General features: G+C 40.1%; 1 protein-coding gene across 7 annotated transcripts in view; it reads left to right on the top strand.

The window, feature by feature from the left end:
- The window catches only part of ppip5k1a (diphosphoinositol pentakisphosphate kinase 1a), a 137242-nt gene that overhangs the window by 19959 nt on the left and 89363 nt on the right, over positions 1-27920 (top strand). For all 7 annotated transcript variants that reach the window (XM_061765039.1, XM_061765037.1, XM_061765035.1 and 4 more), the window contains exons 6-14: positions 3839-3940; positions 8748-8909; positions 9005-9126; positions 9268-9369; positions 17556-17642; positions 17723-17798; positions 17906-18015; positions 23857-23942; positions 24046-24171. In XM_061765039.1, coding sequence (XP_061621023.1) covers positions 3839-3940; positions 8748-8909; positions 9005-9126; positions 9268-9369; positions 17556-17642; positions 17723-17798; positions 17906-18015; positions 23857-23942; positions 24046-24171 — 973 coding nt within the window. The remainder of the gene's footprint in view (positions 1-3838; positions 3941-8747; positions 8910-9004; positions 9127-9267; positions 9370-17555; positions 17643-17722; positions 17799-17905; positions 18016-23856; positions 23943-24045; positions 24172-27920) is intronic.

The following is a 27920-nucleotide window of genomic DNA, read 5'->3' as shown; positions in this document are numbered from 1 at the left end:
AGACAGTTCCTTTGACCTTTTGATTCACATTTGCTCTGACATGCACTGTTAGCTGTAAGGTCTTATATAGACAGGGGTGTGGCTTTCCTAATCAAGTCCAATCAGTATAATCAAACACAGCTGGACTCCAATGATGGTGTAGAACCATCTCAAGGATGATCAGAAGAAATGGACAGCACCAGAATTAAATATATGAGTGTCAGAGCAAAGGGTCTGAATACTTACAGCTGTGTGATATTTCAGTTTTTCTTTTAATAAATCTGCAAACATTTAAACAATTTTGTTTTTTCTGTCAATATGGGGTGCTGCGTGTACATTAATGAGGAAAAAATGAACTTAAATGATCTTAGCAAATGGCTGCAATATAACAAAGAGTGAAAAATTTAAGGGGGTCTGAATACTTTCCGTAACCCACTGTATGTTAACATAAAAAAATTCTCTCTTGGGGCCCGGGGATCCCCCCCACACACACCCCCCGCCCCCAGAATGTTTTTTTTTTTTTTTTTTTTTTGGTCACCTTTTTCATTTTTTTTGGTGTTTGCATGTCTGGTTAATGTCAAGCCCTGCTTCTCGCGGCGTCGCACTAATTTTTACTCCCTGCAGTTTCAGTACACGCTGTTCTTGTTTTAAAGAAAAAAAAAAAACGAAATTCTGAGACATCTGTCGAAACATAAAATTGTACCTTGTGATATTGATTTATCTCCCAGACCTAAAAAAAAAAAGTATAAAATTCAAAGTGTCAAAAAAAGAACAGGTCTATAGTAATCAAGACATTCAACAGCTTCATTATATATATATATATATATATATATATATATATATATATATATATATATATATATATATATATATATGATGATTGTGGGAATAGTTTGGAGATGGCCCCTTCCTGTTCTAACGTCTGTCCATCAGTGCACAAATCAAGGTTCATAAAGAGACAGATGAGAGAATTTGTGGATGAACTTGACTGACACAATCCTGACCTGAACCCTATAGAACATATGACTGGATGAATCAGAGCGGAGACAGTGCCAGTCTTTCTCGTCCAACATAAATGTGTAAACTCACAAATATGCTCGTAGAAAAATGGTCATAAATTCCCTTAAACACTCCTAAACCTTGTGGAAAAACTTCCCACAAGTGTTTAAGATCTTATTGCCGCAAAGGGTGGACTGATGTCATATTAAACCCTTTGCATTAAAAATGGGATATCATATCTCACATATGACATCCCAAGGCAGGTGAGCGAATACTTTTGGGATTTTTTTTTCTTATACATGATTTGTATATTGATCGCTCTTGTTTTAAACATCTTTTTATCACTCTTGATTTGGATATTTATTTCTCACTCTTGTGTTAAACATCTTTTTAACAGTTCATTATAATAGTTATTCCACAATTTAACTCCTAACGGCTCACATCTCTTTTTGTTTGTTCTTGTCTTAGATTTTTTAAATACACCTGTTCCGTTCAAATTATAGCAATTATCTAGCTTCAAACAGTTGAGTACTGGGGGTAAAGTAAATTTTGTATTTTGTGCATTACCTGTGCTGTTTTGAATTCAACTAAGTCATAACATTTGAGCGTTCTATGTAGCCAGCTTGATTAATAATTCTGGTTTCCTTTTTTTGTATCTTAAAGATTGGATAAGTGTTTATTTTTATACGTGTTGCCCCTTATTTCTACACAATAAATCATTTATGGCAGTAATAAAACAGTGAAGTGTGTATAATGACATTCTTAGATTCGTGTGAAGTAGCTCTGTTTTGATGACGTTTTTCAATATATGTAATTATTTTTTTCACAGTAGTTGTCATTAGCTGTTCTAGGTTTTTCCCTGAGTTGGTGAGAATTGTGTCATCAGCAAATTAGACACATTTGAATACTTAGGAAATAGATATATCATAAATATATAGTATAACTAACATGGGGGCCAGCACATATCCTTGGGGGGACCTCATAAGTGATCTTCAATTGATTTGACTATTCATTATTAAATTGCACATATTGAAATCTGTCATCCAAGTATCTTTCTATCCACTTGTATGCCAGACCTCATATGCCAGATCTCTAATTTATTCATTAATATACTATCATTTATAGTGTCAACGTCTATAAAAACACCAATAGTGTAGTCTTTACCTATGTCTGTGGATATCTCCTCCACCAGCTCCATGACTGCCATCAAGGTGTTTTTTGCTCTGAAGTCAAATATATTTTCACTTACATCACATTTGTCAAAAAATTTGTCAAGTCTTTGTGCTTTATTGTTGTTCAAGTCAAGATTGATTCCTTCTGTCCACTTTGTATTGATGACTATACCTGTGGAAAGTTATTTTTATAATTTAAGTCCCTTGTCATACTACTTTGTTTGTTCATTTTCACTGCTTGTCTGTTAAACTGGTTCATACATCTATATTGAAAAGAACCAAAGTTCACAATTTGGAAGGCATGCCTGCAAGACTGATTATGTGACAATCTGATCAAGTTGGTGGGTGCTGCCTGTTACAACATGACACCATCTTTAAAGCCACCTGTGTCTTGCTGAATTCCACAGAAGTGTGAAAACACACTTTTCCACCAGAAGAGAGCAAACATAGTTCTTTGCTCATCTTTTATTGGAGAAATGTTGTCCAGTTCTGAATTATTCCTAATTTCTTCACTGGCCGCTGTTTACACGCTTGATGTTTCACTTCCACTTCTGTAACTCTGCCTGTAACTTGCTTCTTAATTTCATCAAAGATCTCTGTTAATCTATTTATTAATTTATTCATGAATTTTTGAATGACCAAATTCACTCAGCCCGCAGCCTGGCAAATGTCTCAAATTTACCAACTAGGCCTCGTGAGTCCCCACTCCCCTCCCCCGCATGCAAAGTTATCCTTTCAGTGTGGTGATAGTTGTTTGGACTCGGTCCTTTTGATCCAATTTCATCTATGACTAATACCATCCAGAAATCTAATCACTGGTGATATATTTGGAAATATTTTTAAAAGCTGTATTCAATACTGAGAACATACCCTCCTTTTTATTTGAGTAATACAGTAATCCCCCATTAATTGCGATTATGCCACTCTGAAAATGTTAAACTTGGATCCAAGCAGGGTCTGGCCTGGTTAGTACTTGGATGGGAGACTAACTGGGAATAATACCTGCAAGTCTGCATAACTCGGTGCTGGTCCAAAGCCCAGATGAATAGGAAGGGGTGGAAGTCAGGAAGGGTATCCATCCATAAAATCCTGCGCCAAAACCTTAATCCAAAAAACAGCGACACCGAATGGGGTAAAAAAAAACTGGGAAGTAGTAATCCCACACCATAATCTCTGTTCAGGTTTTGCGGCCTTGACTACTCATGGATTTCTAATTTGAACACATTCGTTTTTAGTTGCAGATTTGCCACATTATATTTCAGCATTCGAAACCCACAACATATTATTTCGATTAATTTTTAATATTTTGAAGAGCTGTAAATGTTATGCTTTGCTTAGTGATACAGGGGACGGCGCGCGCTGTACAGTCACTACCAACGCACGTAACAGTGCCGCACTATGTGGACCTTTTTTCTGCAGGATTTCTTTAATGTAACCCTTGCAAAAGACGGGGTTATCCACACTGTCCTGAAAACGATTGTAATGGTAAACTTATAGGGTTGTTTGTGCTTTTCTTGACTTAATCATTGTCACTTGCCACACAGTAAGCAAAATATTGTCTGACGGCAAGAGCTCTGCAGATCAATGCCTTTAAAAGACTGTGTTTACAACATTTCACTCAGCGATAACTCAGAATACTTGAGCTTGAATGTTCACACTGTTTAACATCAACTCTCTGACTTCTCTAGATTGGGAGCAGAAGCAGTGTGTACTCACCAGAGAGCAATGTGAGGAAGACTGGCTCTTACATCTATGAAGAGTTTATGCCAACAGATGGCACAGATGTGAAGGTAAGGTGTTTTTTCTTCAAGGAAAGTGCATAGAAAGAGTCTGGAAAATAAAAATATGATGAAAGAGATTTAACTGCCAAGTAATTTGTATACGTCATCGGGTTAGCTGTCCTTTGCGCAAAGCAGAATAGTCCTTAATGTTTTCCTCCACAGTGCAATTGAATTTTGTAAATTCATAATGTTCAAAGGTGCACGCACATACAATGGAGGAAATAATTATTTGATCCCTCACTCATTTTGTAAGGTCACCCACTGACAAAGATATGAGCGGTCTATAATTTTAATGGTAGTTGTATGTAAACAGTGAGAGACAAAACATTTAAAAGAAAATCCAGAAAATCACATTTAAAAAAAAAAATAATAATAATAATAATTAATAATAATAAATAAATAAATACATTTATTTGTATTTCATTGAGTGAAATAAATATTTGATCCCCTACCAACAGTAAAGATTTCTGGCTCCCACAGATTAGTCGTCTCAATGCAGCACAATGGGGGGCACAAGCCAGTGCAAACTGTAGGCCGGTCCCAAGAGAAATGGAGTCGGGGTTATTTTGAAAGAAGAGTTGGCTCAGAATGTCTTGGCAGTGAAAAGAGTATCAGATCGAGTGATGAGGCGGAAACTTTAAATTGAGGGTGTTATGTGTAATGTGATTAGTGGCTATGCCCCACAGGTAGGATGTGACCTCGAGGTGAAAGAGAAATTCTGGAAGGAGCTAGACAAAGTAGTTCTGAGCGTCCCAGACAGAGAGAGAGTCGTAATTGGTGCAGATTGTAATGGACATGTTGGTGAAGGAAATAGGGGTGATGGGTAAGTACGGCATCCAAGAAAGGAACTTGGAGGGACAGATGGTGGTAGACTTTGCAACAAGGATGCAAATGGCTGTAGTGAACACTTTTTTCCAGAAGAGGCAGGAACATAGGGTGACCTACAAGAGCGGAGGTAGAAGCACGCAGGTGGATTATATCTTGTGCACACGATGTAATCTGAAGGAGGTTACCGACTGTAAGGTAGTGGTAGGGGAGAGTGTGGCTAGACAGCATAGGAGGGTTCTGTGTAAGATGACTCTGGTGGTGGGGAGGAAAATTTCAAAAATGAAAAGCAGCAGTAGACGGTGGTCGAGTAGTGTTGTCGTTTACGAACCACTCGTTCAAACTAAAATATTTTTAGTGAATGTACTGAATGGAATCCCTTCATGAATTGATTCATTCCTCTCTCAGTTTAGTTGAGTTCAGAGTTCTCTGGCGCACAAGAAAGTTCCCCACACCTGGCGACACTCTCAAGCAGTGACGGTGGCTGAGTGAGTGCATCGGCTGCTGATGAGGCAGCTGGCTCCGTCGGGCGTCTCAGTCTTGCTGCACGAAAGCATCGATGGTCTGTCAAAATATGTATTTACGTGAAACTGGACCGTGGTGCAAAAAAGATTGGTGACCACTATCCTCGAAAATGCGCCAAATTAGCTGATCACGTGGTCCCATGCTGCAAGTCAGGGGTGGTCCAAGCTTCAATGGCACCCTGTGCGAGACTCCTCGATGGCGGCCGCCTCGACCCCCATTATATCGTCCTCTTCGCCAGTGTAGGCTGGTACAACCACGGTCCCTCTCCCTTTTGCCATAATTTAGAAATAACCTGAAAATGTCCTCACAGGATTATAAAATAATTATTTATTTATAATTACAGATACACACAAAGATGAAATTGTTGGTACCCCTCTGTTAATGAAAGAAACCCCCACAGTGGACACTGAAATAACTTGAATATGACAAAAATAATAATAAATGAAAATTTGATGAAAATTAACCAATGAAAATCAGACCTTGCTTTTGAATTGTGGTTTAACAGAATCATTTTACAAAACAAATTCATGAAACAGGCCTTGGCAAAAATGATGGTACCCTTGTTGCACAACATTTTGAGGCAATCACTGCAATCAAACGTTTTTTGTAATTTTCAATGAGACCAGCAGGTATTTTGGCAAGAGGTTTAGTGCTTTCTCCAGATGGCATGTTTCAGCGCCTTCCACAGATGTTCAATAGGATTTAGATCAGGACTCATAGAAGGTCACTTCAGAATAGTCCAATGTTTTGCTCTCAGCCATTCTTGGGTGTTGTTCGCTGTGTCTTTTGGGTCATTATCCTGTTGCAAGACCCATGAGCTGCAACTGAAATCAAGCTTTCTGACACTGGGCATCACATTTCTCTCCAGAATACCTTGATAGTCTTGATTTTATTGTACCGTTCACGATTCAAGACACTCTGTGCCAGATGGAGCAAAGCAGCCCCTGAACATAAAAGAAACTTCCTCCATCTTTCACAGTAAGGACAGTGTTCTTTTCTTGATGCGCTTCATTTTTGCAGCTGTGAACATAGAGCTGATCTGCCTTGCCAAAAAATTCCAGTTTTGTCTTGTCTGTTTATAGAGTATTCTCCCAGAAGCTTTGTGGCTTATCCACATGCAGTTTGGCAAATTCCAGTCTCGCTTTTTCATGATTTATTTCTGACAGTGTTGTCCTCCTTGGTCATCTTCCACTTTGGGTCGAACAACGACGTATGGTGTGATCTGACACCGACGTACCTTGACGTTGGAGTTCACCTTTAATTTCTTTTGAGGTTGTTCTGGGCTCTTTTGTTACCATTTGGGTTAGCCGTCTCTTCAATTTGTCATCAATAATCCTCCTACAGCTATGTCCAGGTAGGTTGGATACAGTCCCATGGATCTTAAGTTTCTGAATAATTTATGTAAATGTAGTCACAGGAACATCAAGCTGCTCGGAAATGGTCTTAACGTCTTTACATTTAACGTGATCTCCTGAGACAACTCTCTCCTTCGCTTCCTCTGGTGCATGTTTAGCGTAGTACACGCCATGTCACCAAACAGCACAGTGATTACTAGTCACCGACTGATTACAAGTTTGAAGATACCTGTGATGCTAATTAGACACACATTGTTTGAACTAGTTCCAGTGGTCAAATTATTTTCAATCTTTTCTAGTGGGACCATCATTTTTGTCCAGACCTGTTTAATGAGTTTGTTTTGTAAAAATAATCATGTTGAACCACAATTCAAAAACAATGTCGGATTTTCATTGTTTAATTTATTTATTATTACTTTTGTCAGATATGTCAGTTATTTCAGTGTCCACTGTGGGGTAAGTAATTTCTGTGACTACTGTGGGTTTTTATTTCATTAACAGATGGGTACCAACAATTTTGTCCATGTTTTTATATATAGAATGCCACGTATAAAATTATATAAAATGTCTATTGCTACAGGTATGTATGTACAGGCTGTTTACTAGTCCCTGAACTGGTTTAGATTACGACTAATAAAACGTAAAGCATATGCAAAAATACCTAAAAGGGGAGGGGGAGTTCTAAGGTCACGAAACACAACAAAACAAAAGTTATATTCCTTTATTTGAGCAGAAAAGAAATAACAGATGGCGGGTATGTCTACAAATGGACATAAGTTCATCCAGTGAAGTCGGTGAGTCATGAAAGAAATGAGTACCACGCAACAACCTCTGGTGCTCATTTGAGAGCATGACCAATATGTTTATGTGCACCCCTGATAATGATGAAACAAATCAGAGACTATGATAGTTGTAAAGGCATCAGTTATTCAATTTGTCACCAAAAGAGCAAACGTTTTTAAATGTTGTTAAATTCAGTTCACATTCAGTTTGAGGCTTCTGCAGAGACTAGAGGGAATGCTTCAATGACTCCATTGCAAGTGGTTTTGAAGCATCTGAACAGAGTTAATGTAGTACAATGGAACCTCAAGTTTAGGACCAACCATGTTCACAAACAAATCAGTTTACAAAAAACATTTTCGAACAAATATTGCTTCAGTTAAAACGGTCACAGTATCCAGGCGGAACGCTTAATTGTGTTTTCACTCAGGTGCGTCAGCTCTGTACTCTTCTTAAAGGTCCCATGCCTTCAAAATCAAAAACGATTTCTACTGTTTTATGCATAACATGGGTCAAAATGAGTCTGTGACCTGGTTGAAGTTTGACATCTATGCCTTTTGTCAGTTGTATGCACTAGGCTTTGAAACCTAACCGCCTTCAAAACAGGTGGATTTGAAATCGGCGATTCACCAATTAATATTCAAGTACCTGCCCACTCAAGTTCACGTGACGCTGCGTTGCTACAGCCAATTGGCGTCAATAATATGCTGCATCACTCACAACGTCCTCAAACAATGGCGGATACAATGATTTTCGCAATTTGTGGGCACCCGGCAGAATGCTGAGTGAGGAAACTGCCGTCTCTAGTAAGTACTACTTGTTTACGACTGTCGATTGTAGAAGCAAATACACATTCCATGTGTACACTACTGCCGCGGTCATATGCCATATACAAATTAAGGTAAGATGATCCAATCAGTGCAAAATGTATTTACATATTGAATATTAATAAGAAATCCGGCAGTCTCATCTTCCAGGTGTAAAAGACCAACTAGAATAGTTTGGAAAACACCATCTTGGGCATTTCCAACTCAAATTATCTTGCAAACATGATAAAAGGACATTACAAATTATTAAAAAATAAAATAAAAATATGGCAGGGAACCTTTAAAAGAACAAAAAGGCAATAAAGGGTTCATTTACATCTTTTTTCCTTTTTCCTAGACACATAAAACAAGGTAATTTTATTTGCATTCATTTTAATGTGAATATTTGCTTTGGGGCGCTGTCCTGTAACGGATGGAGTTTGTGTAGCGAGGATCCACTGTATTTTCCATGATCATCAAGACCAGTAGATCAATGTTCAACTAAGATGTTGATGTCAACTCCAGGTATATACTGTGGGGCCTGACTATGCTCATGCCGAAGCTAGAAAGTCTCCTGCTCTGGACGGGAAGGTAGAGCGAGACAGTGAGGGCAAGGAGGTCCGTTACCCTGTTATGTTGTCAGCTATGGAGAAACTGGTTGCCCGGAAAGTCTGTTTAGCATTCAAGGTAAGCAAAGCGTATGTTATTGTATTCTGTTTAACGCTGTCACTACACCTTCAATCTTTAAAAATGCTTTGCTTTGCCTATTCACATTACTGCAGCAAACTGTTTGTGGGTTCGACCTGCTTCGAGCCAATGGGCACTCCTATGTGTGTGATGTCAACGGTTTTAGTTTTGTGAAGAACTCTATGAAATACTACGATGACTGCGCTAAGATCCTAGGGTAACAGTTTTAGTAATTGTTTGAAATTAATTGATTTTAAAGTATATTTTTTCTATTCCTTGTTGGTTGGACCATTTTGTCCTATCTGTATCAATCTTTTTTCATCCTTTATTGATTTAATTATTATTATTTTTTTTTAAGGAATATTGTGATGCGTGAGCTAGCGCCTCAGTTTCAGATTCCATGGTCTATCCCTACTGAAGCAGAGGACATTCCAATTGTTCCGACTACTTCAGGGACCATGTGAGTAATAGTAGTAGTGTTGTATACAATTTGCTAGATGTTAACTTTGCAGATGTGTTTAATGTAGGAATTCCTCAATTTAAATCCATTGGACATTAGTTTTTATCTTGATGAGCACATCATCTTGGGCAGTCGTAATCTTGAAGCTGCAATGATATTCTACTCTCATGAAAGTGATGACTTGAATTTACCTTTACTACAGAATATGTCATGAATTATTATGTAATGTGTAGGGGTGTAACGATTCGTTTTAACTATTCGATTTGTGTCATGATTCGTAGTTGCTGATTCAATTCAAAGACAAAGTTGGTGTATTTAGAATACAAGTGTCAAAAATCAAGGCCCGGGGGCCAGATCCGGCCCGCCACATCATTTTATGTGGCCCATTAAAGCAAATCATGTATCGTAAACAATAATTAAACTATTATCCTTGACCTCTGATTTCAAAATTAATCACTTTGTTGTTTATATGTAATATGATGAGGAGCTTAAACATTTATAAGGTTTCACAGTCAGAACGGCCCTCTGAGGGGAACCGTAACTACTATGTGGCCCGTGACAAAAATTAGTTTGACACCCCTGATTTAGAACGGTCCGATTCGAAATGAGTAAGTGGCTGGAAATTGATTCAGTAACCTTTTAGCCAAAAATTCAACGAGTGTGACTGAAATAAATACCTGTATGCTGCACAGTGCAGGTGAAAGTTCCTAGATTCCTGTGGTTTCTTGTAAGGGTGTCAGGTCGAATTAATTATGGATATTATGAAGAAACAATAAAGAACAATTAATGGCAAGGGCAGTCACACATTTTTTGAATAAAGTGCAACTAACATCCCTCAGGTTGGCTTAACAGTAGGTTTACCTGCAATTTATGATGTTGTTTTTAATCAAAGAAATAATACAAAATACAACATTAATAGAACATTAATAGAAAGTGCAACCAACATATCCTCAGCTTAAATGAGCGGTGGTTGAACCTGCTACTACTCTCACTTTAATAAACAAACAGAAGCGCACTAATATTTTACAGAATATCAAGTGTTACCAACTATTCTTCAATGACATACAGCTATTTTTCCCGTCCAAAAATATCAGCTGATCAACATTATATTAGTGCTGTGCGATATGGCCTAAATTTGATATCCTAATTTTTTTCCCCCTAATGACGATTCGATATGATTCTATTAGAGCTGTCACTACCCCCCCCCCCCCACCCCCCAAAAAAAGTTTTTAAAAATAAATAAAATCAAGCTAATAATCAGGTAATCTTATGTATACAAACCCCGTCAGGTGCTTGACCTCTCATAACTAGAGGAGCTGAACATCCTATTAAGTTTGTTTTGTTGAAATTACAGGAGCGTCACAGGCACTTTGCATTTGTTAACGTGCTTCATCTTCAGGTGATTTTACACGTAAATGCCTGTCTTTGTCGTAATGTCTTTCATACATGTTTTGCAGACTACGGTAGTTTCCAAATGATATACAACCCCAATTCCAAAGAAGTTGGGACATTGCATTAAACATACATAAAAATAGAATACAATGATTTGCAAATCATGTTCAATATTTAATTGAATACACGACAAAGATAAGATATTTAATGTTCAAACTGAGAAACTTTATTGTTTTTAGCAAATAATCATTAACTTAGAATTTCATGGCTGCAACACATTCCAAAAAAGCTGGGACAGGTGGCAAAAAAGACTGAGAAAGTTGAGGAATGCTCATCAAATAGCTGTTTGGAACAGTCCCGCAAGGTGAAAAGGCTAATTGGGAACAGGTGGGTGCCATGATTGGGTATAAAAGGAACTTCCCTAAATTGCTCAGTCATTCACAAGCAAAGATGGGGCGAGGTTCACCTCTTTGTGAACAAGTGCGTGAGAAAATAGTCAAACAGTTTAAGGACAATGTTCCTCAACGTACAATTGCAAGGACTTTAGGGATTTCATCATCTACGGTCCATCATATCATCAAAAGGTTCAGAGAATCTTGAGAAATCACTGCATATAAGCGGCAAGGCCGAAAACCAACATTGAATGCCCGTGACCTTCGATCCCTCAGGCGGCACTGCACCAAAAACCGATATCAATGTGTAAAGGATATCACCACATGGCCTCAGGAACACTTGAGAAAACCAATGTCAGTAAATACAGTTCGGCGCTGCATCTGTAAGTGCAACTTGAAACTCGACTATGCGAAGCAAAAGCCATTTATCACCAACACCCAGAAACGCTGCCGGCTTCTCTGGGCCCGAGCTCATCTAAGATGGACTGATGAAAAGTGTTCTGTGGTCCGACGAGTCCACATTTGAAATTCCATCCATCCATTTACTGAGCAGCTTCTCCTCACTAGGGTCGGGGGCCTGCTGGAGCCTATCCCAGCTATCATGGGGCAGGAGGCGGGGTACATTCTGCACTGGTTGCCAGCCAATCGCAGGGCACATACAAACAAACAACCAGTCGCACTCACAGTCACACCTACGGGCAATTTAGAGTCTCCAATTAATGCATGTTTTTGGGATGTGGGAGGAAACAAAGGGTATAAACAAAGTATTGAGATGAACTTTTGTTATTGACCAAGTACTTATTTTCCACCATAATTTGCTAATAAATTATTTAAAAATCAGACATGATTTTCAGGATTTTTTTCCCCCTCATTTTGTCTCTCATAGGTGAGGTATACCTATGATGAAAATTACAGGCCTTTTTCATCTTTTTAAGTGTGAGAAATTGCACAATTGGTGGCTGACTAAATACTTTTTTGCCCCACTATATATCGCCCAGCACTACATGATCTGGATACAAAACAGTTCTCTTTTCGTTCACTATGTCACCACTAGTACTAAAAACTCTGCTGGCACATGTCTGGGGAATGCATACTGATGTTTTGTGGTTTTTGTTGACATGTAGCCTGAAGCACGCTATGGAGTGTAAAGTGACAGATGGTACTAATTATGGTCTGCTGCTTTTGTTCTTAAAGTATTAATATGCACCCACGCAAACACTATGCCGTTGCAATCTTTGAGGCATTAATCTGCAGCGAAAACGTTTATTTATTGATTTATTTTATTATTATTTTTTTTTTTTTACTTTTTTTACTTGCAAAAGACAGTGTTTCCACACACTGGACCATAATGGTTTCTTAATTTCTCGTCCATGTTGTTTTGTAGTCTGCCAGCATGAGGCGATGACGTCACAGACAGGCCAACTTAATCTAGTAAAGCTTAATGTTTTTATCTTTAAAAATGCTAAATAAAAACAAAATAGATAAAATAAAAACAATGTAAAGTCTGCCGTGCTGAAATCCAATGTTTTATTTCATAGTATTGGTATAATCAATTGATTACGTTTTAAAATGATTTTAGTTTGATATGTCGTCCGAAAGGCCAATTTGCTGAGCACAGATTGATGTAGTTGAATAGTGGGAATATAAATCGATACATTGAAGTGGATTAATTAACCCTGATAAGATGTTATCCAACAATACAGTATGTCAGAAACCGGAAATATCCGTATGCAATGCGCAGGGTCACACCTAGGGAGGGATGCACTGAAGATTTGGCCACTGAAACAACATGTTATGAGGCAACCAAAAACTTCGGTCAGCGCAGTTTTGTACACTAACGTAGAAAAACACAAGCGTAGCCGCGGAGGCGAAAGTTCACTTCGTATTCCGGTGTCAACGGAGCATAAATCACTAATCATCGCCTCCATGGCAGCGAATAAGCTACACTCCTGACAAGGATCGTTATCACGATGGGCGGACAAGGAGTAGTTAACAGGAGAACGACGTAGAAGCTATACGAATTGCTAAGCTATTGTGACATATAGTTGCGAAACACCGAAATATATGATTGGGTGATACAGTACACTTGTCGAATGCAGCCCTATGGGGGGCACAAGTCAGTGCAAACTGTAGGCCGGTCCCAAGCCCGGATAAATGCAGAGGGTTGCGTCAGGAAGGGCATCCGGCTTTAAACCTTGCCAAACAAATATGAGCGTTCATCCAAAGAATTCCATACCGGATCGGTCGTGGCCCGGGTTAACAACGTCCGCCACCGGCGCCGTCAACCTGCAGGGCGCTGTTGGAAATTCAGCTACTGTGGGTCGAAGTCGAAGAAGAAGAAGAAGAGGTGGAAAGCGGGTTCTTCGGCAGAAAGAGAAGAGGAAAACACAGAGCCTAGAACTGAATGTGGGGACTTTGAATGTTGGGACTATGACAGGAAAATCCCGGGAGTTGGTTGACACGATGATTAGGAGAAAGGTTGATATATTGTGTGTCCAGGAGACCAGGTGGAAAGGCAGTAAGGCTAGAAGTTTAGGGGCAGGGTTTAAATTATTTTACCATGGTGTAGATGGGAAGAGAAATGGAGTCGGGGTTATTTTAAAAGAAGAGTTGGCTAAGAATGTCTTGGAGGTGAAAAGAGTATCAGATCGAGTGATGAGGCTGAAATTTGAAATTGAGGGTGTTATGTGTAATGTGATTAGTGGCTATGCCCCACAGGTAGGATGTGACCTAGAGGTGAAAGAGAAATTCTGGAAGGAGCTAGATGATGTAGTTCTGAGCATCCCAGACAGAGAGAGAGTCGTAATTGGTGCAGATTGTAATGGACATGTTGGTGAAGGTAATAAGGGTGATGAAGAAGTGATGGGTAAGTACGGTATCCAGGAAAGGAACTTGGAGGGACAGATGGTGGTAGACTTTGCAACAAGGATGCAAATGGCTGTAGTGAACACTTTTTTCCAGAAGAGGCACGAACATAGGGTGACCTACAAGAGCGGAGGTAGAAGCACACAGGTGGATTACATCTTGTGCAGACGATGTAATCTGAAGGAGGTTACCAACTGTAAGGTAGTGGTAGGGGAGAGTGTGGCTAGACAGCATAGGATGGTGGTGTGTAAGATGACTCTGGTGGTGGGGAGGAAAATTAGGAAGACAAAGGCAGAGAAGAGAACCATGTGGTGGAAGCTGAGACAGGACGAGTGTTGTGCAGCTTTTCGGGAAGAGGTGATACAGGCTCTCGGTGGACGGGAAGAGCTTCCAGAAGACTGGACCACTGCAGGTGGTGATCAGAGAAGCAGGCAGGAGAGTACTTGGTGTATCTTCTGGCAGGAAAGGAGAGAAGGAGACTTGGTGGTGGAACCTCACAGTACAGGAAATCATACAAGGAAAACGGTTAGCTAAGAAGAAGTGGGACACTGAGAGGACCGAGGAGAGGCGAAAGGAATACATTGAGATGCGACACAGGGCAAAGGTAGAGGTGGCAAAGGCAAAACAAGAGGCATATGATGACAAGTATGGCAGGTTGGACACTAAAGAAGGAGAAAAGGATCTATACAGGCTGGCCAGACAGAGGGATAGAGATGGGAAGGATGTGCAGCAGGTTAGGGTGATTAAGGATAGAGATGGAAATATGTTGACTGGTGCCAGCAGTGTGCTAGGTAGATGGAAAGAATACTTCGAGGAGTTGATGAATGAGGAAAATGATAGAGAAGGGAGAGTAGAAGAGGCAAGTGTGGTGGACCAGGAAGTGGCAATGATTAGTAAGGGGGAAGTTAGAAAGGCATTAAAGAGAATGAAAAATGGAAAGGCAGTTGGTCCTGATGACATTCCTGTGGAGGTATGGAAGCATCTAGGAGAGGTGGCTGTGGAGTTTTTGACCAGCTTGTTCAATAGAATTCTAGTGCGTGAGAAGATGCCTGAGGAATGGAGGAAAAGTGTACTGGTGCCCATTTTTAAGAACAAAGGTGATGTGCAGAGCTGTGGCAACTATAGAGGAATAAAGTTGATGAGCCACACAATCAAGTTATGGGAAAGAGTAGTGGAGGCTAGACTCAGGACAGAAGTGAGTATTTGCGAGCAACAGTATGGTTTCATGCCTAGAAAGAGTACCACAGATGCATTATTTGCCTTGAGGATGTTGATGGAAAAGTACAGAGAAGGTCAGAAGGAGCAACATTGTGTCTTTGTAGATCTAGAGAAAGCCTATGACAGAGTACCCAGAGAGGAACTGTGGTACTGCATGCGGAAGTCTGGAGTGGCAGAGAAGTATGTTAGAATAATACAGGACATGTACGAGGGCAGCAGAACAGCGGTGAGGTGTGCTGTCGGGGTGACAGAAGAATTTAAGGTGGACGTGGGACTGCATCAGGGATCAGCCCTGAGCCCCTTCCTTTTTGCAGTGGTGATGGATAGGCTGACAGATGAGGTTAGACTGGAATCCCCGTGGACCATGATGTTTGCAGATGACATTGTGATCTGCAGTGAAAGCAGGGAGCAGCTGGAGGAACAGTTAGAAAGATGGAGGCATGCACTGGAAAGAAGAGGAATGAAGATTAGCCGAAGTAAAACAGAATATATGTGCATGAATGAGAGGGGTGGTGGGGGAAGAATGAGGCTACAGGGAGAAGAGATGGCAAGGGTAGAGGACTTTAAATACTTGGGGTCAACCGTCCAGAGCAATGGTGAGTGTGGTCAGGAAGTGAAGAAACGGGTCCAAGCAGGTTGGAATGGGTGGAGGAAGGTGTCAGGTGTGTTATGTGACAGAAGAGTCTCTGCTAGGATGAAGGGCAAAGTTTATAAAACAGTGGTGAGGCCAGCCATGATGTATGGATTAGAGACAGTGGCACTGAAGAGAAAACAGGAAGCAGAGCTGGAGGTGGCGGAAATGAAGATGTTGAGGTTCGCTCTCGGAGTGACCAGGTTGGATAAAATTAGAAATGAGCTCATCAGAGGGACAGCCAAGGTTCGATGTTTTGGAGACAAAGTTAGAGAGAGCAGACTTCAATGGTTTGGACACGTCCAGAGGAGAGAGAGTGAGTATATTGGTAGAAGGATGATGAGGATGGAGCTGCCAGGCAAGAGAGCTAGAGGAAGACCAAAGAGAAGGTTGATGGATGTCGTGAGGGAAGACATGATGGCAGTTGGTGTTCGAGAGGAGGATGCAGGAGATAGGCTCTCATGGAAAAGGATGACGCGCTGTGGCGACCCCTAACGGGACAAGCCGAAAGGAAAAGAAGAAGAAGTACACTTGTCAAATAGGTCCGGCTGGAACCACGTTATAGCGGAGAGTAACCAACCTAGAACAACAAAGTAGCAGGGAAATTAATACGTCTCTGGAGAGGAAAATAATATACATACAGTAATGCTACACATCTACACAGGATCTGAAACCAAAAATTTATTAAAAACCCCAATTCCAGTGAAGTAGGGATTTTGTGTAAATGTAAATAAAAACAGAAAATGATTTGCAAATCCTTTTCAGTCTATATTTAATTGAATACACTACAAAGACAAGATATTTACTGTAATGGTCAAACTGATTTTTGCAATTTATTCACTCAATTTGAATATTCACTCATTTTTAAATTTGATGCTTGCAACACGTTCTAAGCTGGGACACTATGTTACAACACCTTTACTTTTAACAACACTCAATAAGCGTTTGGGACCTGAGGACACTAATTGTTGAGGCTTTTCTTCCCAATTCTTGCTTGATGTACAACTTCAGTTGCTCAACAGTCCTAGCTCCCTGTTGTCTTGTTTTGCGCTTGGTAATGCGCAAGACGTTTTCGATGGGAGACAGGTCACAACTACTAGCAGGCCAGTCTAGTACTCGCATTGTTACGAAGAAGCCACACTGTTGGAGCGTGCGGAATGTGGCTTGGCATTGTCTTGCTGAAATAAGCAGGAATGTCACTGAAAAAGATGTTGCTTGGATGGCAGCATATGTTGCTCCAAAATCTGTACGTACCTTTCAGTATTAATGGTGCCTTCACAGGTGTGCAAGTATCGCATGCCATCACGAACACTCCCCCATAACATCATAGATGCTGGGTTTTGAACTTTGCGCTGATAACCCCGAGGACACGACGTCCATGATATCCCAGTACACTTTGAAATGTGGACTTGTCAAACCACAGCACACTTTTCCAATTGGCGAGAGTTCATCTCAGAGGACAGTATGCCCAATTCTTTTTGTCCTATTACATAATGTACTGGAATAACTATCCCATAGTAATGTTCTTAGCATACATTTTAAAATAAGGGGAGTCAGAAAAATTGTTCTGGAAATGATTTTCTATCGGCTGGAGGTGATGTTCAACAGCAGGTTTTTATTTTTTTTGTTTTTTGCATACAAATATGATATTGCTTATCTAATCATGAACTTAAACTTTGACACTCAAGGATGGAATTGCGCTGTGTGATCGCTGTCATCCGACATGGAGACAGAACACCAAAGCAGAAGATGAAGATGGAAGTTCGCAATCCCATGTAAGTTGGTCCCCTTTCTATAGCAATAACCACTTTTGATTTCCATGTGATCAATTAAAGTCTGTTTGTCATCCATACAGGTTTTTTGACCTATTTGAAAAATATGGAGGCTACAAAACTGGGAAATTAAAACTGAAGAAGCCAAAGCAACTGCAGGTAGCAATTAATGGTTGTGTTGGTTCAAACACACTTGACACATCTGCGAATCGTTGTGTGTTAAACTTGGTGTAAATTGATATAACTTGGTTTTTGAACTACAATAGGAGGTGCTAGACATCACACGGCAGTTGTTAGCAGAACTGGGTCAACACAATGACTGTGAGATAGAAGAGAAGAAATCCAAACTTGAGCAGCTGAAAACTGTTCTTGAAATGTAAGTGATGGATTTACTGGGGCACTTTTCTTACTTGATCATCTTCAGTGCAATGAATTCATATCTTGGCCATCGTTAGGCCTGTAACGATAATTACCATATCAACTTTATCGTTCGATAAATAAAATCGACAACGCTAGTTTTTCTGGACTCGATAAGTGGTCAATGTTGTGGTGAGCTGATGTACGAATCATACAGTGAGCCGACAGAGTTGGACGGCTGTGTCGTTAGTCGCTAGTGGGCTCATGGAACGCCGGCGGACTCTTGCTGGTGTTGACGCCGTCCAATATTTCACTGCCTTGCTCCATGTCCAGCGCATAGATTCACACAACAGAGACACTTAGGGGAAAGTTAACGGTTTGTTGTGTTGGCTAGACAGCGAGCTAACTAGCTAGCCTTCAAGCTAACGAGTTAAGGAGCAAAACAGCTAGCTCCACCGCGGCGGTGTTGTATAAAACATCAGCGCTTTGCTCCGAGTTGTTGTGTGTGTTTATCCTCAATTAACACAAACACATGGACGTCAACTGTTTATTAAGCATAACCTCAGTGGCACACATTTTTCAGCCAGTACTTTCAGCCAGAACATCAACGTATATTTGATTGACAGGTGAAGGGCTCGCCTTTAGCGGACCAGCCACACAGTAGCTGGGTTTACATGGACACTTTTTGTCGATTGAAATCTTTCCAAGTGAAGATCTCTGGTCAACTGTTTATCTGTGACGTGATCTATTCCTATCGGGTGTATACATGATGTGCCCTACATTTAACACGGAACAACCGTGAGACATGCTCACGTCGTCGTGAACGTCACGTCATTTATCAAGATGGAGGTCCATTGGTTATTCAGCACAGTAGTTGGTATTGTTTTTATACGTTTATTTACACAAAAAAAGAAATCTTTATTAAAAACAACTCAAGTGGTTAAAAACAAGATCTCGAACGCATACGAGCTCCGTCGGGAGCCGCCATGTTTATACTGCGTAACCGATGTCATCACCGCGCATTCACGTCGAGACAAAGCATGCACAGACAGAGCTTTTCCCGGCTCTATCTGAATAACGGTGTACATGATCGGTTTGGCAAAAGGAATATTCCACCTCAGTGAAACCGAATGAAATTCCATTCTGATTCGGCCTCTTTATTCCAATTGAGGTGTTTATATGGAGCATTTTCATTCGGTTTGGGCTTCTAAACCGATTATAATCGGAAAAGAAGGCTCAATTTAAACCAGGCTAGTCTTGCAGCTCTTTATTCTTTGTTATGTGAGTGCGAATGGTTGTTTGTTTATATGTGCCCTGCAATTGGCTGGCGACCAGTTCAGGGTGTCCCCTGCCCCTCGCCCGAAGATGAGATAGGCGCCAGTCCAGCACGCCCGCAACCCTAGTGAGGAGACGTGGTACGGAAAATGGATGGATAGAGGGATGGATATATATATATATATATATATATATATATATATATATATATATATATTATACAGAGGAAAGAAAAACAATTTAATAGAGAAACAAGAAGGGAAATTATATCAATCATAATAATAACAATATTTATTTAAAAGCAAAAAATAATAACATAATAAAAAATGAAAATAATGATGGGCCTTATTTTTCATTTATCGTTTTTGGGAAAATATATCGTCTTAGAAAAATTATCGTGACAGGTCTAGCCATCATCAAGTTTTTATCCCTAGTTCCTTTTACACTGAGATTTTTTTTCCCTGCTATGTTAAACTTTCCGTATGTTATGTTTAAACTGCTCGGAGTGGGGGTTCCTTTGGAAGCAGCAGTGTATCAATGGCTGAAAATGTAAAACCTTTTCACAGCTACACCAGTCTCTTTAGGTTATTGAAAATGCTTGAATTTTTTATTTTTTTTTAGAATTTTTTTTTTGAATTTTGTTGTTGTTGTTGTTGTACATAACGGGCTTTTAAATTGCATTTGTTTTGCTACACATGTGGTCAGACTTGTTAGAGAATGGAAGACCAACAGTCACAGTGACAAATACAATCCATCCATCCATCCATTTCCTGAGCTTCTTCTCCTCACTAGGGTCGCGGGCGCACTGGAGCATATCTCAGCTATCATCAGGCAGGAGGTGGGGTCCACCCTGAACTGGTTGCCAGCCAACCGCAGGGCACATACAAACAAACAACCATTCACACTCACATTCACACCTACGGGCAATTTAGAGTTTTCAACTAACCTACCATGCATGTTTTTGGGATGTGGGAGGAAACCGGAGTGCCCGGGAAAACCCACGCGAGCACGGGGAGAACATGCAAACTCCACACAGGCGGGGCCGGGGATTGAACCCCGGTCCTCAGAACTGTTAGGCTGACGCTCTAACCAGTCGTCCACCGTGCCGACAACAAATGTAATATTAACTAAAAAATTTAGATTAAGAAAATGAAATTCCGGTATTGCTTTTTTATTGTCCAACAAAATTGTTTTGAAAAGAAAACCAATAAAACTGGCCTGGATAAAACCTTTTGAGGCAATCACTGCAATAAAACAATTTCTGTAATTCTAAATGAAATGTAAAAAGAACGCTGTACCTAATATGGGAGAGGCTCCGTTATGTTCTGGGTCTGCTTCGCTAAAAAGTGATTTGCAGGGGAAAGGCCCTCAATAGCAAAATTCTGTAATTGACCCACCCCCATGTTTTCTCATGGTCTATCACATTATTCGTGACGGTCCGTGTGGGGACGTGGCTGCTGCACCGTGGAAGCTCAACGGTGCACTACGGTTCGGTCTACGGTTTACCACAGATACCAGTACGTTCCCTGCCGTTTCAGGCACGTTTCTCAGGTTCTGTCAAACCTTTGTATGGATGAAACGTCATCGGGCAGCTTTGGAACAGGTTTCTGGTCCTGGCAGAGTTGGATGAAGCTGCCATGCAGAGCCCAACATAGTCAGCACAGGGAGAGATAATGCTGCTCAATAAATGTTAGATAATATTAGTTTTCCGTCAGCAAAAAAGCAAACATAATAAAAATATATTAAATGTATAATAATGGTTATTAAGTGTATAATTATGGTTTCACAGTCATAATTGCCCTCTGAGGGAAACCAGAATGACAATGTGGCCTGCAACAATAATTTGTTTGACATGCCTGCATTTTAAACGTCCTGCCAGGCATCCACAACAATCATGGCCTGTCAATGTGACAATGCCATTCTCGTCCCCCCTGCGTTGTGTCACGACTCTCGTTTTGTCCACGCTGGAAACAGGGATGCCTTGACCGCCAGGAACCTAAAAGCGGCCTTAGAAAGCTTTTTTTTGTTCTGTATGCTATTTGTCATATTTTTGTATAGGCAATTGAAATGAAAACTCTAACCCAAAATTACAGTGGATGTAAAAAGTATACACACCCATTTTCAAAGGCCAGGTTTTCATGAACCAAAAAATAAGCTAAATGATAGATAGATGATTTCAAAACATTTAATTTCATAACTTGTACAACTCAATTGGAAAAAATATAAACTATAAAAACTTACAATAACCTCATTGCATAAATATTCACACCTTCAAACTAATAACTGTTGCAGCACGGAGTGTCTTTGGGTAGTCAGTGTCTATCAGTGGGGTACATCTTGTGACAATATTTGCCCACTTTTCTGTGCAAAAAACACTCCATATGTGTTAGCTTGCAAGGGCATGTCCTGGGTACAGCCCTCTTTAGATCATCCCACAGATAGAAGTTTGATCAAATTCAGGTCAGAACTCTGGCTTGGCCATTCTAAAACCTTAATCTTCTTCTGGTGAAGCCATTCTTTTGTTGATTTAGTGGGGCAAAAAAAGTATTTAGTCAGCCACTAATTGTGCAGGTTCTCCCACTTAAAAAGATGAGAGAGGCCTGTAATTTTCATCATAGATATACCTCACCTATGAGAAACAAAATGAGGGGAAAAAAACACAGAAAATCACATTGATTTTTAAAGAATTTGTTAGCAAATTATGGTGGAAAATAAGTATTTGGTCAAAAACAAAAGTTCATCTCAATACTTTGTTACATACCCTTCGTTGGCAATGACAGAGGTAAGTCTTCACAAGGTTTTCACACACTGTCGCTGGTATTTTGGCCCATTCCTCCATGCAGATCTCCTCTAGAGCAGTGATGTTTTGGGGCTGTCGTTGGGCAACACAGACTTTCAACTCCCTCCAAAGATTTTCTATGGGGTTGAGATCTGGAGACTGGCTAAGCTACTCCAGCACCTAGAAATGCTTCTTACGAAGCCACTCCTTCGTTGCCTGGGCGGTGTGTTTGGGATCATTGTCTTGCTCAAAGACCGAGCCACGTTTCACCTTCAATGCCCTTGCTGATGGAAGGAGGTTTTCACTCAAAATCTGACTATACATGGCCCCATTCATTCTTTCCTTTACACGGATCAATCGTCCTGGTCCCTTTGCAGAAAAACAGCCCCAAAGCATGATGTTTCCACCCCCATGGTTCACAATAGGTATAGTGTTCTTTGGATGCAACTCAGCATTCTTTCTCCTCCAAACACGACAAGTTGAGTTTTACCAAAAAGTTCTGTTTTAGTTTCATCTGATCATATGAAATTCTCCCAATCCTCTTCTAGATCATCCAAATGCTCTCTAGCAAACTTCAGACCGCCCTAAACATTTACTGGCTTAAGCAGGGGGACATGTCTGGCACTGCAGGATTTGAGTCCCTGGCGGCTCTACTCAGTGTGTTACTGATGGTAGCCTTTGTTACTTTGGTCCCAGCTCTCTGCGGGCCATTCACTAGGTCCACCCGTGTGGTTCTGGGATTTTTGCTCACCGTTCTTGTGATCATTTTGACCCAACAGGGTGAAATCTTGCGTCGAGCCCCAGATTGAGGGAGATTATCGGTGGTTTTGTATGTCTTCCATTTTCTAATAATTGCTCCCACAGTTGATTTCTTCACACCAAGCTGCTTACCTATTGCAGATTCAGTCTTCCCAGCCTGGTGCAAGTCTACAATTTTGTTTCAGGTGTCCTTTGACAGCTCTTTTTGGTCTTGGCCATGGTGGAGTATGGAGTGTGACTGTTTGAGGTGAGGTTGTGGACAGGTGTCTTTTATACTGATAACGAGTTCAAACAGGTGCCAGTAATACAGGAAACGAGTGAAGGACAGAGGAGCCTCTTAAAGAAGAGGTTACAGCCTGTGAGAGCCACAAATCTTGCTTGTTTGTCGGTGACCAAATACTTATTTTCCACCATAATTTGCTAATAAATTCTTTAAAAATCAGACAGTCATTCTCTGGATTTTTTTCCCCTCATTTTGTCTCTCATAGGTGAGGTATACCTATGATGAAAATGACAGACCTCTCTCGTCTTTTTAAGTGTGAGAATTTGCACAATTGGTGGCTGACTAAATACTTTTTTGCCCCACTGTATGATTTGGGTCATTGTCATGCTGAAAGTTCCTCTTCATCTTTCTAACTGAAGCCAGAAGCTTTTGTGACCTCAGAAATTTCAGGAAAAGCCCATTAAAATATCTGAAATTACTTTGGGGTTAATCAGAGGCACTTCAAATGGTGGCTGGCGTGTGCTGACTCCCAATTAACATGAGTAGAAATGTGATTAGTTAATTCTTAATGCAGCCACATCCCCAGTTATTAGAGGATGCACCCTTGTGCAACCACATTATCTCAGTTGTTCTTTTTCTCCCTTTTTTGAAAAGGTTTTGAAATGCTGAATGTTTTTTTAAATATATCACAAAAAAATAGTTGAACAGGGGGTGCATTAACTTTTTATATCCACTGTATTTGCAGGACGACATTGCAGGTAGTACTTGGTAGTACTCATTTATTTACATGATTCCACATTCATCATATTTTTCTACAAATAAAGGTATGGACACTTCTCTGGGATCAACAGGAAAGTGCAGCTGACCTACTTGCCCTATGGGCAGCCCAAAACCTCGAGTGAAGAAGAAGGCATGTACAAAACTACAAAAAACATATATGAGCAACTTAAACTGAAAACCATCCTGGAAAAAAAAGTATTACTTTATATGTTGTTGTTGTTGTTTTGTGACAGACACACGAAAAGAAGGTCCATCTCTACTGCTAGTGCTGAAGTGGGGAGGAGAGCTTACACCTGCTGGGAGGGTGCAGGCTGAGGAACTTGGAAGGGCCTTCCGCTGCATGTACCCTGGAGGACAAGGTGCAATACAAAGCAGTCTTTTTCGAATTTTATTTGAAAACAGTGAATTGAATTTGTTTAAAAAGACATACTACAAACCCATCTTTTATTTATTTTTTAACTAAATCAAGTAGTTATGAAGAAAACATGCAAATCTGAGTGAATTCGCAAATGCAGCATTCCATCAGCAGTAGAGGTGTCACAATTAAATTATTAATCAAAAACTAATCGATTATTACATTAACAACTATTTTGGTAATCGGTTAATTATTTAGAGGCATTGTTTAACTTAAAATCCAAATCCTCTGATTTCAGCCTCTTAACAGTAAATATTCAAATTTATGTAGTCCTTTAAAGCAGACTGATAATCGTGTGTTTAATCAAAATAAACCATTTGCAAACATCTGCTTTTACTTTGGAAAACGATATTTATACGCATTTTGTGACCAATTTGTGACGTCACAGACCAAACCAGTAACTGATCTTAACACTGGGGAACACAATTGACAGCTCTGACAGCTGTTTTTTTTTTTTTTTTTTTTTTTTTTTTGGGAACAAATTTATTGAATCAATGTTAATTTCAGTTTACATTTTCCAGAACATGTAAAAAAACGTGGCAACTCGGCAGTGGTCACAAATACTGTATAAATTAAACATATACATACTTTACATATACTTTTTTATCCCTTTTTGCCTTTATCTCCATTTACCTTCCTTTTCCTTTTTTCTTCTTTTCTCCTTACCTTCTCTTTTCTTCGATTCCTCTCTTTTATCCTTTTCTTCTTTACCCCTTTTTTATTTTAATACAATCACATCCCATAAAACATGACAAAATAGTAATCTGACAATATTCACGAACACCTAGTCTAATTTGACCAGCCAAAGTGGTTGCATATTGGTGCCCAAATGTCAGTAAATTGCTCAGTATTTAAGTGTACTTACTTGGACTGTAATTTTCTCCATACTATATACCCTTTTCAAGCCCTCCCGCCATTGCTCAAGTGTGGGAGGTTGAGCTTTGAGCCAATGTTTCGTAATCATTTTTCTTGCCACGAACAATAGAATTTGTATCGATGTAACATATTATTTTTTAAAACCCTCTTTTAGTGGAGCCCCCAATATACAATGTACCAATTCCAATGACACATTGCATTTTAGCATGATTCGGATTTCTCCCACAACTCCGTGCCAAAAAGGTATTAGAATGGGACAGTCCCAAAAAATATGTGAGTAGTCTCCTACATAATAGCAATCTCACAAATTAGATTTATTTTTGTCAAAAGATGGAGATCAAAAAATCTCATCACTTTCCAACCAAATTCTTTCCAAATAGGACTATTTGTTGTTTTGTGACAATTTTGACACACTTGTATCCATTTTTCATCTTCAATTGTAATGTTTGCTTCCAATTCCCACCTACCATTTATATCAAGGGAGTTGTCCGTTAGTTGTTTGTAAAAAAGCATACATCTTTGATACAACCTTCGCCTTATTTTTTTCTTTGATAATTTTAATAAGATAGGCTTCAACAGTAGTGGGCATTCGTTTCAATCTGTCCGATTCCTCCTTTGATTTTATGTAATCCCTTATCTGTAAATATCGGTAAAAATCAAAGCCCATATTGGTCTTGTGATTGAAATATTTTAGAACTTCCCCATCGAACAATTTGTATACAGTTATTAACGATTTTTCTGCCCAAATCAAAAAGCTTGAATCCATTTTATTTGGACAGAAGTCATTTAATTTAAGAGCACAGGAAGTTGTTAAAGGCATTCCCATTTTTTTCTTCACAATTGACCATATGTGCAGTGTGCAGGCAATCCATTAATTTTATATAGATAAGATCCTTCCATTTATTTTGTTCTAAGAATATTGCGGTCTCTAAGGGAATCAGTGGGCTTGAATTGTTCTCCAGTTCTCTCCAATTTGTTTCCCTGTCTTGCTCCACCCATTCTACTAATCCTCGTAACTGAGCTGCCCAATAATACAACCCCAATTCCTATGACGTTGGGACGTTGTGGTAAACATATAAAAACAGAATACAGTGATTTGCAAATCATGTTCAACCTATATTCAATTGAATACACTACAAAGACAAGATATTTAATGTTCAAACTGATAAACTTTATTCCATCCATTTTCTGAGCCGCTTCTCCTCACTAGGGTCGCGGGCGTGCTGGAGCCTATCCCAGCTGTCATCGGGCAGGAGGCGGGGTACACCCTGAACTGGTTGCCAGCCAATCGCAGGGCACATAGGAACAAACAGCCATTCACACTCACAGTCATGCCTACGGGCAATTTAGAGTCTCCAATTCATGCATGTTTTTGGGATGTGGGAGGAAACCGGAGTACCCGGAGAAAACCCACACGGGCACGGGGAGAACATGCAAACTCCACACAGGCGGGGCCGGGGATTGAACCCAGGTCCTCAGAACTGTGAGGCTGACGCTCTAACCAGTCGTCCACCGTGCCGCCCTGATAAACTTTATTGTTTTTAGCAAATAATCATTAACTTAGAATTTTATGGCTGTAACATGTTCCAAAAAAACCTTTCTTTTAACAACATTCAATAAATGTTTGCGAACTGAGGACACTAATTGTTGAAGCTTTGTAAGTGGAATTCTTTCCCATTCTTGCTAGATGTACAGCTTCAGCTGTTCAAGTGTCCGGGGTCTCCGTTGTCATATTTTACGCTTCATAATGCACCACACATTTTCAATGGGAGACAGGTCTGGACTGAAGGGCAGGCCAGTCTAGTACCCGCACTCTTTTACTACGAAGCCACGCTGTTGTAACACGTGCAGAATGTGGTTTGGCATTGTCTTGCTGAAATAAGCAGGGGCGTCCATGAAAAAGACGTTGCTTGGATGGCAGCATATGTTTCTCCAAAAACTGTATGTACCTTTCAGCATTGATGGTGCCTTCACAGATGTGTAAGTTACCCATGCCATTGGCACTAACACAGCCCCGTACCATCACAGATGCTGGCTTTTGAACTTTGCTTCCATAACATTCCGGATGGTTCTTTTCCTCTTTGGCCCGGAGGACACGGCATCCACAATTTCAAAAAACTATTTTAAATGTGTGGACTCGTCGGACCACAGAACAATTTTCCACTTTGCATCAGTCCATCTTAGATGAGCTTGGGCCCAGAGAAGCCGGCGGCGTTTCTGAGTGTTGTTGATAAATGGGTTTTGCTTTGCATAGTAGAGTTTCAAGTTGCACTTACGGATATAGCGGCGAACTGCATTTACTGACATTGGTTTTCTGAAGTGTTCCTGAGCCCATGTGGTGACATCCTTTACACATTGATGTCGGTTTTTGATGCAGTGCCACCTGAGGGATCGAAGGTCACGGGCATTCAATGTTGATTTTCGGGCTTGCTGCTTACATGCAGTGATTTCTACTGATTCTCTGAACCTTTTAATGATATTATGGACCGTAGATGATGAAACCCTTAAATTCCTTGCAATTGTACCTTGAGGAACATTTTCCTTAAACTGTTCGACTATTTTGTCACGCACTTGTTCAGAAAGTGGTGACCCTCGCCCCATCTTTGCTTGTCAATGACTGAGCAATTCAGGGAAGCTCCTTTTATACCCAATCATGGCACCCACATGTTCCCAATTAGCCTTTTCACCTCTGGGATATTCCAAACAGCTATTTGATGAGCATTCCTCAACTTTCTCAGTCTTTTTTGCCACCTGTCCCTGTTTGTAGTGTATTCAATTAAATATAGGTTGAACATGATTTGCAAATCATTGTATTCT

The sequence above is a fragment of the Phyllopteryx taeniolatus genome, unplaced genomic scaffold (genome assembly GCF_024500385.1).
Source record: "Phyllopteryx taeniolatus isolate TA_2022b unplaced genomic scaffold, UOR_Ptae_1.2 contig_24, whole genome shotgun sequence".
NCBI classification, from domain to species: domain Eukaryota; kingdom Metazoa; phylum Chordata; class Actinopteri; order Syngnathiformes; family Syngnathidae; genus Phyllopteryx; species Phyllopteryx taeniolatus.
This window is presented reverse-complemented; position numbering and strand designations above follow the sequence as displayed.